The 13,293-nt window shown below is 38.9% G+C and overlaps 1 protein-coding gene across 4 annotated transcripts in view; it reads right to left on the reverse strand.

The window, feature by feature from the left end:
• PIP5K1B (phosphatidylinositol-4-phosphate 5-kinase type 1 beta) overlaps positions 1-13,293 on the reverse strand; it is a 122,852-nt gene that overhangs the window by 8,237 nt on the left and 101,322 nt on the right. For 3 of the 4 annotated variants that reach the window (XM_055699898.1, XM_055699897.1, XM_027811986.2), the window contains one exon: positions 4,088-4,205. In XM_055699898.1, coding sequence (XP_055555873.1) covers positions 4,088-4,205 — 118 coding nt within the window. Of the gene's footprint in view, positions 1-4,087; positions 4,206-6,077; positions 6,173-13,293 lie in introns of those variants that run through there. The other variant, XR_008730389.1, reaches the window with a different exon arrangement.

Here is a 13,293-nt window from a genome sequence, read left to right on the forward strand (position 1 = left end):
CAATGCCCTTGAGGATGCAGCTCGGGATCCTGTTTGCCTTGGTTGCCGCAATGGCACTCTGCTGACTCCTGTTCAGCTTGTTTCCTCCAGAACCCCCAGGTCCCCCTCGGCAATGCTGCTGCCCAGCCACAGCTCATGGCCGGTGCTGGGCTCTGTTGTCCCAGGTGCAGGACTCTGCACTTGCCTTTGCCGAACTTCACACAGTTCCTGCGAGCCCACCCTCCCAGCCTCTCCAGGGCTCTCTGAAGGATGGTTCTGCTTTCTGACACCTCCACCTTGCCACCCCGTTCAGTGACACCAGCAAACCCAGCGAGGATGCTCTCCCTGCCATTGTCCGGATCGTTTATGTTTAACACAGGGCCCCGTACTGGTCCCTGGGGGACCCCACTTGTGACAGGCTGCCAGCCTGAGTAAAAGCCATTGACCAGCACCCTGAGTGTGGCCTGTGGGACACCTGCCTGCCCATCTCACAGATCACCCACCCAGGCTGTACCCTGACAGTGTGTCCAGGGGGAGGCTGTGGGAAACGTGTCAAACGCTTTGCTGAAGTCCAGGTGAGGCGCATCCACTGCTCTCTCCATGTCAACAGAAGATGTTGTTTTGTTGTAGAAGGTCGATCAGGTTACCTTGGCATGATTTGCCTTTGGTAAATCTGTGCTGGACTTTCCCAATCACCACCGGCTTCATTTGGCTTGTAACAGTTTCTAGGAGGACTCGTTCGACCACTTTCTCAGGGACTGAAGCAAGCTGATGGGCCTGTAGTTTCCTGGGTCCTCTTCTGGGCCATTCCTGTAGATGGGTGTGACATCTACCCTCTGCCAGGCGTCAGGAATGCCCCCTGATCTCCACCACTTTTCAAAGATGACAGGCAGTGGCCTCGCAGCAGTGTCAGCAACTTCTGTTAACACCCTGGGGTGGATTCCCTGCGGGCCCATCCACTGATGTGGGCTGAGCCCTTGCAGAGGGCCACTGCTGGTGGGTCACCATGTGCACCGTGGTAGCTACTTGGTCCTGTGGTCTAGGGTCCAGCTACGCTGGTAGAGACACAGGCAAGGAAGGTCTTAAGAACCTCTGCTGTGTCAGCATTATTAGTAAATTGTTTCCCTGCCCTGCTCAGTCATGGGCCTGTGTCTTCCCTGTGCTTCTGCTTAACTGCTTAGGTATCCAAAGAACCCTTTCTTCTTCTTGATGTCTCTGGCCAATTTCAGGTTGTAGCAGAGCCTTAACCTTCCTGTCTACATCTCTGCATACCCTAGCAAGGTTCTTGTAGTCCTCAGTGGGTGTATGGCTGCCTTTCCACAGCCAGTATGCTTCCTTTTTGCTTTCAAGCACATCCAAAAGCTCATTGTTAAGCCACGGTAGTCTCGTTCTGTCTTTTTTCTTTCCCTTTGTAGGCAACAGAATGCTCTTGCGCTTCCAGGGAGGCTGTACTTTAAAAACTCCAAGCACTCACAAGCATCTTTGCCCTCCATGCATGCTTCCCATGGAATCCCTTGCATCTGGGCTCTGAACATATTGAAGCTAGCTCTTAAGAAATTCATGGCCTTTGTCCTACCACTGGTCTTAATTGTTCTCAGCAGGATCTTAAACTCTACAATGTTGTGATCGCTGTATCCAAGGCTATCTTTGGTAGTTATGTTGGCAAGTACGTCTTTCAGTTTGTGAGCAGTAAATCTAGCAATGCAGTATTCCAAGTTGGCATGTCCAGCACCTGCAGCAGGAAGCAGTCCTCACACATTCCAGGAATCTCATGAACAACTTGTGAACCACTGTGCTGTTCTCCCAACAAATGTTTGGGTAATCAGAGTTACCCATGAGGACCAGGTTCCTTTGGCCCAAGACTTCCTTGAGCAGCCAAAGTAAGGTTTTGTCAGCCTCATCATCCTGGCTGTAAGGTCAGTAACAGATACATAACATAAGATCCTCTGTGGTGACAAACCATCTTATCTTGATCCAAAGGCATTTGATAGAACTGTTGTGGTCTCCATAGCCTGCCTTCATATACTCAAATTTCTCTTTCTTTATGAAGTGCAACTCCACCTCCTTTTCCTCTCTTCCTATCTTTCCAAACACATTTGTAGCCACCCACTGTGTCACGTGACTCTTCACACAAAGTTTCTGTGGTTTCTGTCACATCACTACTCTCAGACTGGGCATGGAGCTCCAGTTCCTCCTCTCTGCTGCTCAGACTACTTGTGTTGGCAAACAGGCACTTGAGGTGGTTGGACTTGGGGTTCTTGCCTTTGTAAAGGGGTTGGGAAGCATTCCCCCCTATTCTAGTAGGCGTGCTAATCCACCATGTTGCTTGTGAGTATGTTGGTGTCACAGCTCTGGATCCTATCCCCCGAGTTCATTAGTTTAAAGCACAATTCATTAAGTCAGCCAATCTGCTAGCAAAGTTACTCTGCATGTCATTACTCATTTGTCCATTTGCCATAGTATTTCAGGATCTGTGAGTCCCTCTTAGCAGATGATTCATGTAAACATCATATCAGCAACAAGCCCAATTAACGCAAGTCCTACAGGAATAGGCTGATTTAATGGGCTACTGGAGGTCACAGTTAACTATTTCAGTTCTACATCTAATTGTCCACTGGTACTTGCTACTGTCTTGTTTCAGTGGAGGCAGGACAGACTACAAACCCCTTAAGTGTGCTGGACTATTAAATCAGTAGCTATTAAGTGGGTACTGTATATACTGAAGTGTTGCTTGCTAAAAAGAAAAAAAAAAGTGGTACAGCCTAGAGAAACTGCATGGGGATCAGACACAAACATGTTCCATCTCAACACAAGAAAAAAATTTTCAGGACAATCAATCACTGGAACCACTTCTGCAGGGATGTGGTAGATCTAGCCCTCATCACTAGAGGTTTTCAAGATGCAATGGGACAGGGTGCTAGATAATCTCATCTAGGCTCCCTTTCCCACAAAAGGTTAGACCAGATGATCTCCTGAGGTCTTTTCCAACCTGAGCTGTTCTATGATTCTATGTTCTGGATCTCTTAAAGACAAAAATCAGGAAACTCTAGAGGTAAGAAAAATAAAGAATGCAGTGAACTTTTATCAAAAAAGGAAACAACTATGCCTGTGTGAAACATCTATTAGAAACCTAATGAACAGACTTTCCTTTTTGACCCTACCCTTCTTCTCTAGTACAATTCTTGCCATGTAAGTCACAGACATTTTTTCATGAGAACACAGGGAAGATATTACCAGGATAAGACCAGAATTGTTTGATTTGTGCTTTAGGAAAACCAACCTTCAGAAAAAAAGCCATGCTTAACACACCTCTCTCTTGATATTTATACTGAGATTTTAAAAATGGCCTAAAAGGGCTTTTAGCATTTAAGCTAATTTAGCATAATTTAATTTAATTTAGCATAATTCAATTCAATTTAGCATAGAAGAGCACAAAACCTCGATTGGAACTGGAGTTGGGTACCTATTGCCTTTATGTCTGTGGAATGTGAGCTATAGATACTAAGGGAATTTTTAAAACACAGGCGACATAAAGACAACCAAACACAACAAACTTGAGCTTATCTTTCAGCAGTCAGATAAACTGCTCACTAGGAACGAAAACAGAAAAGAGGAGATAAATTTTTAATCATATTCCAGCCACCACAACTGGACAACCCTTCAAAGCAGAAAGTGGAGCCGTTAATGTACTTCATATTAAGCTCTACTTCATTGGCTTCAAAACTGCTGATGTAAACACAGAACCTTCGTCTCTGAGAAAATTTAATTTCTACATTGTGGAATATTCAACATGAAGAGGAAAGACTTTTCTTTATTCTTTTTTTTTATTCTTCTCTTACGGAAACAAATAATAGGGAAAAAAACCCTACCATCAGAGAAAAACTGGAAGGCATTTTGTCATACTTAGCATACATAACACAACAGTTAACAGGCACATAGATTCTTTAAGGACTTGCTTTGGCAAGGTACTTAGGCATACGTCTCATATAAGAAATACCTAAAAGAACCTCTGGATTTTGAAGTTAAGCATGTATCTTAGTCACTTACTGACCGTGAATCAAAGGAATTAGAGGGGGAAAAGCCCATCAGAAACAGTTCGACAACTTACTAAGTAGACATCCAAAACTGAAGCATTATCATTTTCCATTTCCAGCGTGCTTTGTTCTGAAGTCAAATATATGGCACTGTCTTCTAAAGTGAAAGTTGAACTCGAAGGTAACCCTTTACTGCAAAGAGAAGGGAGACTACAATCAACCAAACCCCAAAGTTACAGAGTCAGTTATAGCTCAAAATTTTAAAATAAATTTCTCTCTTAAACCTAAAAGCTTCAAATACTTGAAAAGAGGGAATATAAATGGCAAATATATATGTGCTGACAATGGCTAGATAATTGGTAGCTCATATTTGACTAACATACCCAAACCACAGTTTCTATTTTTGCATTAACTAACATTTTATGAGGAACTAATACTGTTCCTGAACTCTAATGTTTACTTAAAGAATGAAACTACGTCCCAGTAAGTGTGGAGTAACTTCATTAACTTCACATTACACATGGTGTAAGTTTTGGCATCATTTCTTAACTCACAATAGGGAAAAAAAGATTCAGTAATTAGGCACAGGAGCATTGAACTTTCTCATGCAGATATGGGATCACTTGCAGCCAACAGTTCAGAAGGGAAAGTGGGAGAAGAACAAGAGTACACTGTAATAGGTACAGCTCTGCAAGGAAGTGACATTTACAGAGCAAGTGCACTGTATGATTTTATTCATAGATATGATTTTTTGTTCTCTGCTACCCAGAAAGAATGTGAAACTGCAAATGCATCTGCACAAGAATCCACATAATCCATACCTGGAACCAGAAAGCTGAAAGTCTCAAAGGTGTTTTAATGCAGTTAGGTGCTCATTTTATCCCCTGTCCTCACTAGCTGCCAGAAACTAATACTCCAGGCTGCCTTGAAAATTCAACTGTCAGTTTTGCAGAGATGTATTTTAAAAGTTCTTAGGTATTTATTTACATGCAAGGTGAAAACAAACAATTCTGCATTGTAACTGTCTATGAAAGCATGATTACAGCCATCAGTCCAGAAATTACTAACCTTCCCCTCCCTTTGCAGTACTTTGTAGTTTAATTATGTTTCAGATGGAGTATAGTATCAGGAAGCACAAAGCTAGCATGCAAAGTAGAAAACAAATTCAAAAGCTCAACAAAATAATGAATCATCAGTCACCCTCATGTCATATTAGTATTAAGTGTACAGCACTACATTTGCCACATTACAATGTTCCTTTTATTATATAGCGTATTAGACGTCTTTTCAATAGGAAGACTATTTCTTCTGTCCCTAGGGTGACCAAGCTCCCACTGTCTTAGTAGCAGTTTTCTCACACCTGTTACTTGTATTCCACTGAGTAACATTTCAGTCACATCAGTTTTCTGCCAATGCTTCATTTTACTGAAGTGGGGAGGGCAGACAGGGAGGGAAAAAATGGGCTGCTGCCGAATGTTAGACTGTTTTATCATCTCCCACAAAATAAGCTCTGGCATGACAGATGCTACTCTTGTTGAAAGGGGAGGAGGCGTGAAGGAAGACAGCCACTTTTGCCTGCAGAATTTTGATTTGCGCTGCGGCGCAGTTCAGGCCTCTGAATGTGCAAAGGCCAATATAGGAAAACGACGTGACACAAGATGAATGTGCAGTGAGCAGCTACTACAGCTATAAAAATATGCAAACCCAGTGGTCAACCTTTCCTTCTGGAAAACAGCGCTCTGTGTTACTAACTGTAAAGCAAGTTGGGCAGGCTGTGGTGTATACCTGGCTTTTATTCCTGCACTAGGTTAGGTTTAAAGGCTAAAAAAAAATAAAATAAGTTATTCCTTTCATATACACATCAGGCCACATCACTGCCACCTTTGCTGCTGCTGTTTTTGACTTCTTTCACTTCCTGAAAACCTCTGGAACCTGTACTCAAGACAAGCCGAGGATTCTACAGTTCACACCAGCGGCATTTTATTTTACATCCTTCACGTATCAGAAGACTAAGACCTAGTCCTGCTATTTCAGTTTAATTCACTGGCTTACTGTGTCACTTACTTTTCTTCCTCTCTTCTCTACTTTTCCATTAGAAGGCACTGTGCTTCTTTTGCTCTTTGTTAAATTATAATTTATGTTGCTTGCTTCACAGCCTGCTGTGGATAGCAAACAATAGCAATATGAGTTCAGCACTTGGTCTTAGGATTGTTTAACTACTGGTTTTACTTATAAAATGTCATGTCTTCTTCCCTTTGTAGTGTACCTCTTTGTTCCCCTACCTGTTACAGAAACACACTATACAGTCAGTCAGAAAATGAGAATTGAAACAAACCCAGCATGTTAAGAGAAGTCAAAGAGAAATTCTTACGTCATAATTTGGTTATTTAGTAGTGTAGTTCCTAAAAGAGAGATTTAATATACAGAAACAAATAATATATAAAACATATATTAATATACAGAAAGAAAAAGGAGAAAGGGAGCAGAAAAAGTACTAAGATACAGTAATCTTACATACAGAAAACCATGAGCAACTGAAGTCCCTTGAACAAAATCAGGCATGAGAGATGAGAATGAAACAACACAGGTGCCAGTCCACCTATTTTCTTACAAGCAAAGATCCACAACTTATTTGCAGATAGCAAACTCCTTGCTGCTATGACTTTCAGACTGAAAAATTAGAGGTAAACCCTGCAAGTAAGAAAGCATTTCCTGCATGAAGAATTGTTTATTGAAAGGAGAAATGTAGGAAAACTGTTGCAAAACAGAGCTGTCATTTACATTAAGTTCAATAACTGGAGGTTTTTCTCTCTTTAAAAGAACATGAACTGTCCACTTTGGGAAGCCAATCTGTAACATGTATAAAGGAGAAACTGGAAATTCGAAGTCACTGCCATGTTCATTTGCATCTGGAGCCCATGCTAATGTCAGTATGAAAGCAACTGCTTTTGCCAGGAGCTGAATGCTGTGCTGCAACTGTTGTATAATGCTTATGTGTAATAACATAATAACACCTTCTTAGTTAGGAAAAATTTTCATGGCAGAATATAACAATCACTTTGGCTTTTGTACTTGCCTTACAATGACAGCATGAAGAACATGCAGCCCAGCTGGCTAAGTGACTATGAACTACATGAAAACATGCATAAGAACAAGATTTCCAATTTTCCTATGAAAAGGGGGAAAAGCAAGAAGCTTTTTTTTTTTATGGTTTCATCCATAGCGTCAGTGTGGATATCATTTTAAGAAGCATAAAACATTTTGTCCTTATGCTGAAGTGAGGAAAGCCATATTTTGACCTTCTAAATCACACACTAAAACACATTTAAACAAAAACCAGGCCTGAGTTCTCTTCCTCTTGAGTTGAAAATAAAATAAATCCTTCATTTTCTGAAGTCCTTCTAAAATACTCTTTTGGACATGAGATGCAAAAAAATCCTCACTCAAATTAGCTCAAAAAGGTAAAGATAGTTAGAGATTGCTACTTGCAAATATGAAAAAATTGGGTGTTGGGCACAAGATCTTCAGTAGAAACAACTAAATTAGACTGATCTTCTGCAGATTTGTAGAACAGTAACTTTTACACATTTTAATCTACGGATCATATAGATAAGATCATATTAAGTTTCTAAGGAATAAAGGAAAAAAATTACAACTTGTCAAGGAGCTAGCATAATCAGGCAAGATTATCTGAAATAATAAAATAAAATAGTAATAACAAATAAAAAATTAAATAATAATTCAAACCCTCCCAAAGTCTAATTACTATTTCTGTACTTCATATTTTATTTGCACTAAACTGACATGACAGCTTTAGAAATTAAACACTTCTGTTTTCTTCACGGAAAAACAAATATGCCTCATCATAATGTGTCTACTTGCAAGGCAGCATGCAGGACAGGTAGAAGTTCTTCAGTCTCCTTTCCAAGCCATTGCACAGCCTTTGAGGAATGGCAGAAACAGTGCCAGGGAGTAACAACTGGCCAAAGCAGAAGTCTAAGCTGTATTTTGAGTTTAGTTGTTTGGCATTTTTCTTCTCCTACAGTGTGAAGAACAGCTCTTGTAGGAATGTAATTAGCAGCTTCTTTCAAATGAGTCACTGGGTCTCCCCCGTTGTGAAGAATTGTAATAGAAACAGGCTTTGATGTCTATCTTTGGAAGTCAAATATGCTTTCCTGTAGCACATCCCACAGAATATTTGCCCCCTAAACAGCATGCATTTGCAATGTCCAATGTGTTTGACAACTCTTATACAAGCTTTTGAAAAAAATTACCAGCTCATTGCATCATGACTTTTGATCTTTAAAATCTCTGTGTATAAAGTTATTCAGAAAAACACCTTGTAGGATAAATGAGCAGTAAAATTATTGTTCAAAGGTACAACTCAATACCAACTGTTGCAGAAATTCTGTCCTCTATACATATAAATGTAAACAGGGACAACAGGTATTTATGGACCCGTTGAACTAAATGCATTAATTAGTCTGTTTACAATGTAGAAATATTAAATCACCTCAAAAACAACCTTGGATTTAATTTTTATAAATTATATGTGTGTCTGGAAAAAAAAAAAAGAGGTAGGTGAAATATAATAAACCTCCCTTGTAATATTTCTCTGATACTGCTGACAAACTTCAGAACTACAGACCTGAAAAAACAATAGATATGACTGATCTTCTGAATATTGCTTCAGGTGAAGGAGTCTGACAGTAAGTTTGTGCTACTATACTCACACCGATGGCAAAACATGATGTGAATCAGTAAACATCACAGTAAACACATCAAATTCATGACACCTTTGCACGTGTTAATTAAAATAATGAGACCTGTAATTTTCGTACATGACATGCATATGTAGTTGAAAAGAGATGGTGTAAGCTATCTGAATTTAGGAACTTTGTCTAGATTACAAAATACTGAGTAATAAAACCCAAATCCACTGAGGTACACATCAACATGTATCAGCCCTTGGAGGGATCTACAATTGGAAGTCTGTCTGAGAAGCTGCTCTGGACCTTCCTCACCAGAAAAAACTATGGTTATGAAATGAAACTTGGAAGGATGAGTATGGAATACAAAAAGGAGCATGCAGAGGGACAAATTCAGTCAGGAAACATTTGCTTATGTATTAAATAATAACTGTTACCATTGGAGTTTCACATGCACGTCTGTGTATGGTAACTGAACAATAATTCTAAATTTCAAGTTAAAAAAAAGTATAGGTATTCTTTCTACTTATCAACAACCAATTTGTTTCCAGAAGCACTGACTAAATAATTTATAAAACTTCTTTTTTCTGTGAAGGAAATGACTTATGATCTTTTTAGGGCTCTATTAAAACAAGTTACAACAAAAAGTGCTGCAAACAGGGCATCAACAGCTGAATGGGATCAGATCCAATTAATTTAGTAAGCACAGATGAATGCATTCCTACTGCAATAGATACGCAGAGATCTCCACAAGAAAGTTTACAGCAACATAAGATGCTGCTTTTAAAATGTACCAAAAAGAAAAAAAAAAAAAAAAGAAAAAAAAAAGAACCAAACAGCACACTGTTCAGACTGCAATGTCAAATTATGTCCCTCTATTCATCCTGCATAAGGAGACAAAGGATCCCATCAAATTAGGAAATGTGAAAATGATAGCTCCCTCTTTAAACTGATGTTGATGAAGTTTATGATAATTCTGCAGACTGGCAGCTTATGATATGGTAGTATGTCTCAAGGGATGATAATACAGAGTAGCAACGTAATGAAGCAACATTGTGTATTTCATGATACTGCAATTCACTACAGCTTGCAAATTATGGGAAGGCTCACTTCTTTCAGATATATAGTGCTGGTTTTACACTTAAAACAGTGAGATTAAAAAAATCCATTAAAAAGTCATATATATATTTGCTGGTGAAGGACGCATTATTCAGCTAATATTCCTTCCACAGGCTACCGATATCTGTTCCCCAACAACTGCTAATCCCAACCACCTGACAGTAAGGTCAGATAATGTCACAAGTACCAGGACAGTCTCAGATCTACATTGGCCTGCCACAAACAGAACATTAATTTTCCAGTAGGTTTTTATTCTTCTGAATGGGTGAAGGCACCTTGTGATCATTTCACCAAAAGAAGGGTGCCTCAATCATGAAAGTGAAGTAAACCTTGGAAGAGAGCAAAGTCTTCTCACTCTGCCTCGAGGCTGCCTACCTATATAGCAAAAGAACTGAGGAAAGACTTAAAAGCAGGAGGTGACGTCTCTTTGTTGCTCACTAGAACTTTTACCAGAAACTTCTAGACAGTAACCTTGAGCAAAAATAAATTAAACGGGTATGATGTAAACAGGGTGCTATATTTATTTACTGTTCTCTCTTCTAGTATTATGTCTGCTTAATATGCTGTTGAGTTACATAGTGGTGGTGCTCTTTCTGGTGATGTTTTAAGAGGATGAACTTTTGTAACAGGAAATAAGGTCATTTATGATATCTCACAGGCTACTTTTCTGAAAAAAATTATGTACCTTTTACACATCAACATGTATCTATAGGCTTAGAGCTGGAACAGGTGAAATTAAAGGGTTACTCAAGGCTAATTACAAAACATCACACTGAATCACTTACTCAAAGCAGACTGAGAAACTTCCCTTCACAGGACTAGTCCTTTAGTCTTTGTTAGGTCCTTCTTCCATTGTCAGGGTCACTGACCTGTGCTTTTCAGGACAGCACTGGTCTGCTTCAAGGACAGAACCTCTGCTTTATGAAATACCTGCCTAATCTTACAAAAGGTTTCATTAAGGATATACTCCTGCTAGGTCTTCTAAAATAATTATCCTGCTCCTGCTTTCTTGCCACCCTTCACAGCCAAATTATTGAAAATTATTCAGAATATCCAATATGGGCAAATATACTATGGCAAAATATTAAGTCTCTAGTTTTGCCACAGTTACTAATAATTGCTATTTGGAGTTTCTAGCCTTTATTTTATACACAAGCCACAGAATATCAGTGGGCAAGCAAACAGTTTACATCTGAGAATCAGTCAGCTCTCCTTGCTTTGCTGGAGTTAATATCTGTTCTGAATTCTTGCTATATGGTATTTAATATTGAATCTAAATACCCACATGAAGAAAATACTTAATACATTAAAAGTAGTTTCACATGCTTAAATAATAGATGAGTAGAGCAGAACTATAACCCACAGACTACTTTAATTTTTTCCAGACTCATACATTATTAAGCATTCTCTTTTAACTCAATGACTAAGATTATGTGTAAATGGCTCAGAAAACTTTAAATGGAGAAAGAACTGTATTTGTTTTTCAGGAAATCTAGATGCCTCACTGATCCCTTGGTACTGATGCTAGTTACTCTACACTTGATACTAAGGACTGATAATCTTTAAACATTTACACTGAATTCCAGGATTACTCAGTATTCTTCTGGCTATGAATAGTAATACTACAACCAAAACTTCAGTGAAAAGCTAGTAGGAAAAGCAAATTTCAGATTAATCTTTTTAAGACTATGAACTCTATGCAATAGAGATCATCATACTAGGTGTATGTATGAGGCTTAAACCATTAAAATTTAGACATGCCTTAGTAAATAATTGGTGCATCATCCAGATGTGCTTTACACTTCACTTTTGAAGTCTGTGACTGAAATTTTGTATTTTGAGATGTGTCCAGGACAAGTACTTACATGGCAAGAAAGATTATCTCTTCTATTCCTATGAACACTTCATAAACCAAGTACAATAAACCCAAATACTAACTTCCAACAGCAACAGAGAAGGGGGTTTTCTGTTCACTTAGATGACATTGTTTTCTTCATACCAGCCTGTATCATCAAGAAAATACCAAACTGTAAGGTTAAATGCAATATATATTAGCCTTTGGCCCAACAATGGTTTTTTTTGGTGCTTCTTCAGGACTGCAGGTAGCAGTGTTATGCTCTTTAAACCAGTATGCTTCCACCTGCTTTTCTGCTATGTTTCTTGCTCTGTTAACCTTGTCACAGTATTGTTCCAACAAAGTATAATGGAGAAGTAAATAAACATAAATTGTTCACTTGATTAAGTACCCCTGAACACTTCTACACATTAGGCACTAGTATTTAGATATGTTATTAACTACTACAGCTGTAATCCTATAATAGGAAGAAAAAAAAATAATGACAGTACACCTTAAAGTGTACAAAGCTCTTCAGATACAACAAAATATAGCTTCTACCAGCACATTAATGAGATTTACAAATTACAGCCTTTTTTTCAAATTAAATAACTGAGTTGAAACTGACATATACATGGAACTTCTTCATAAAAGAGTAAAAAAAATTCTCATAATTAATCTCTTAACAGCAACACACATGCTGTCAGCAGTTGATAGCTAGAAGTTCAAATTTCTGCAACAGCATCATTACAGTTGCATTGATTGCCAGTTTTAACGCAGACTTTTGGTAAGGCAAAGACAAACTGGGGGGGAAGCACAGGAAAGAACAAGAGAAATCCCTATATACACAGTGTATCAGAAAGAACACTTCAGCTGAACAGAGGTTTTTTACAATTTCAACAGTGTACTGAGTTCTCATCCTTAATTTTTAGACTGGAAAATAAAGAAAAGCCAAGCAAACCACCCCATTTTTGCAGTTACTTTCTCCCATTCAGTAATGGTCAGCCACAATGAGTGTGCTCAACTGTGCTGTTGCCCTCTTGCTAAAGCAGTCTGTTTTATCTTGGTTCTTAATTGAAAAAGAAAAAAAATAGCAAAATAATTCCATCGCAGGAGTATTGGGAAAGCCTTGTTTTTCTTTAAGCCCCATGTTGCTTCAATCATAGTCTAATTTTCTTTTTCCCATGGGGATTCCCCCAGTGTCTCACTGCATCTATTACTAGCATTAGCGCATTCAAGCTTTCTTCCTCCACCTAGCTGCTTGTTCTCATGAAGCTTGCACGAATTTAATTCACTTTGACTCACATTCAGACAAGTCTGTCTAAGCTTCAGAAGCTAAGGGTGGTGAGTGAACAGACAGAACATTTAAACTTAACACACAGAAGTTTGTTTACACAGAAAACCAGACTGGCAAAAGGTGTGATTAAGCACTTCTTACAACAGGAAAATGAATACCTACAAATCCCTTCCACTCCCAGATGTTTCTAAGCTGTCTTTGAAAATGAGACATGTCAAGTCACGGGGCATTTCAGTTCTAAGTTTGGTCATTTCAAGACATTTTGACAGTGTAAGAGAAAAGAAAACCACAGCCCCTCAAAGCCTTCCAAAATTTCAAGTG

The sequence above is a fragment of the Falco cherrug genome, chromosome Z (assembly GCF_023634085.1).
Source record: "Falco cherrug isolate bFalChe1 chromosome Z, bFalChe1.pri, whole genome shotgun sequence".
NCBI classification, from domain to species: Eukaryota; Metazoa; Chordata; class Aves; order Falconiformes; family Falconidae; genus Falco; species Falco cherrug.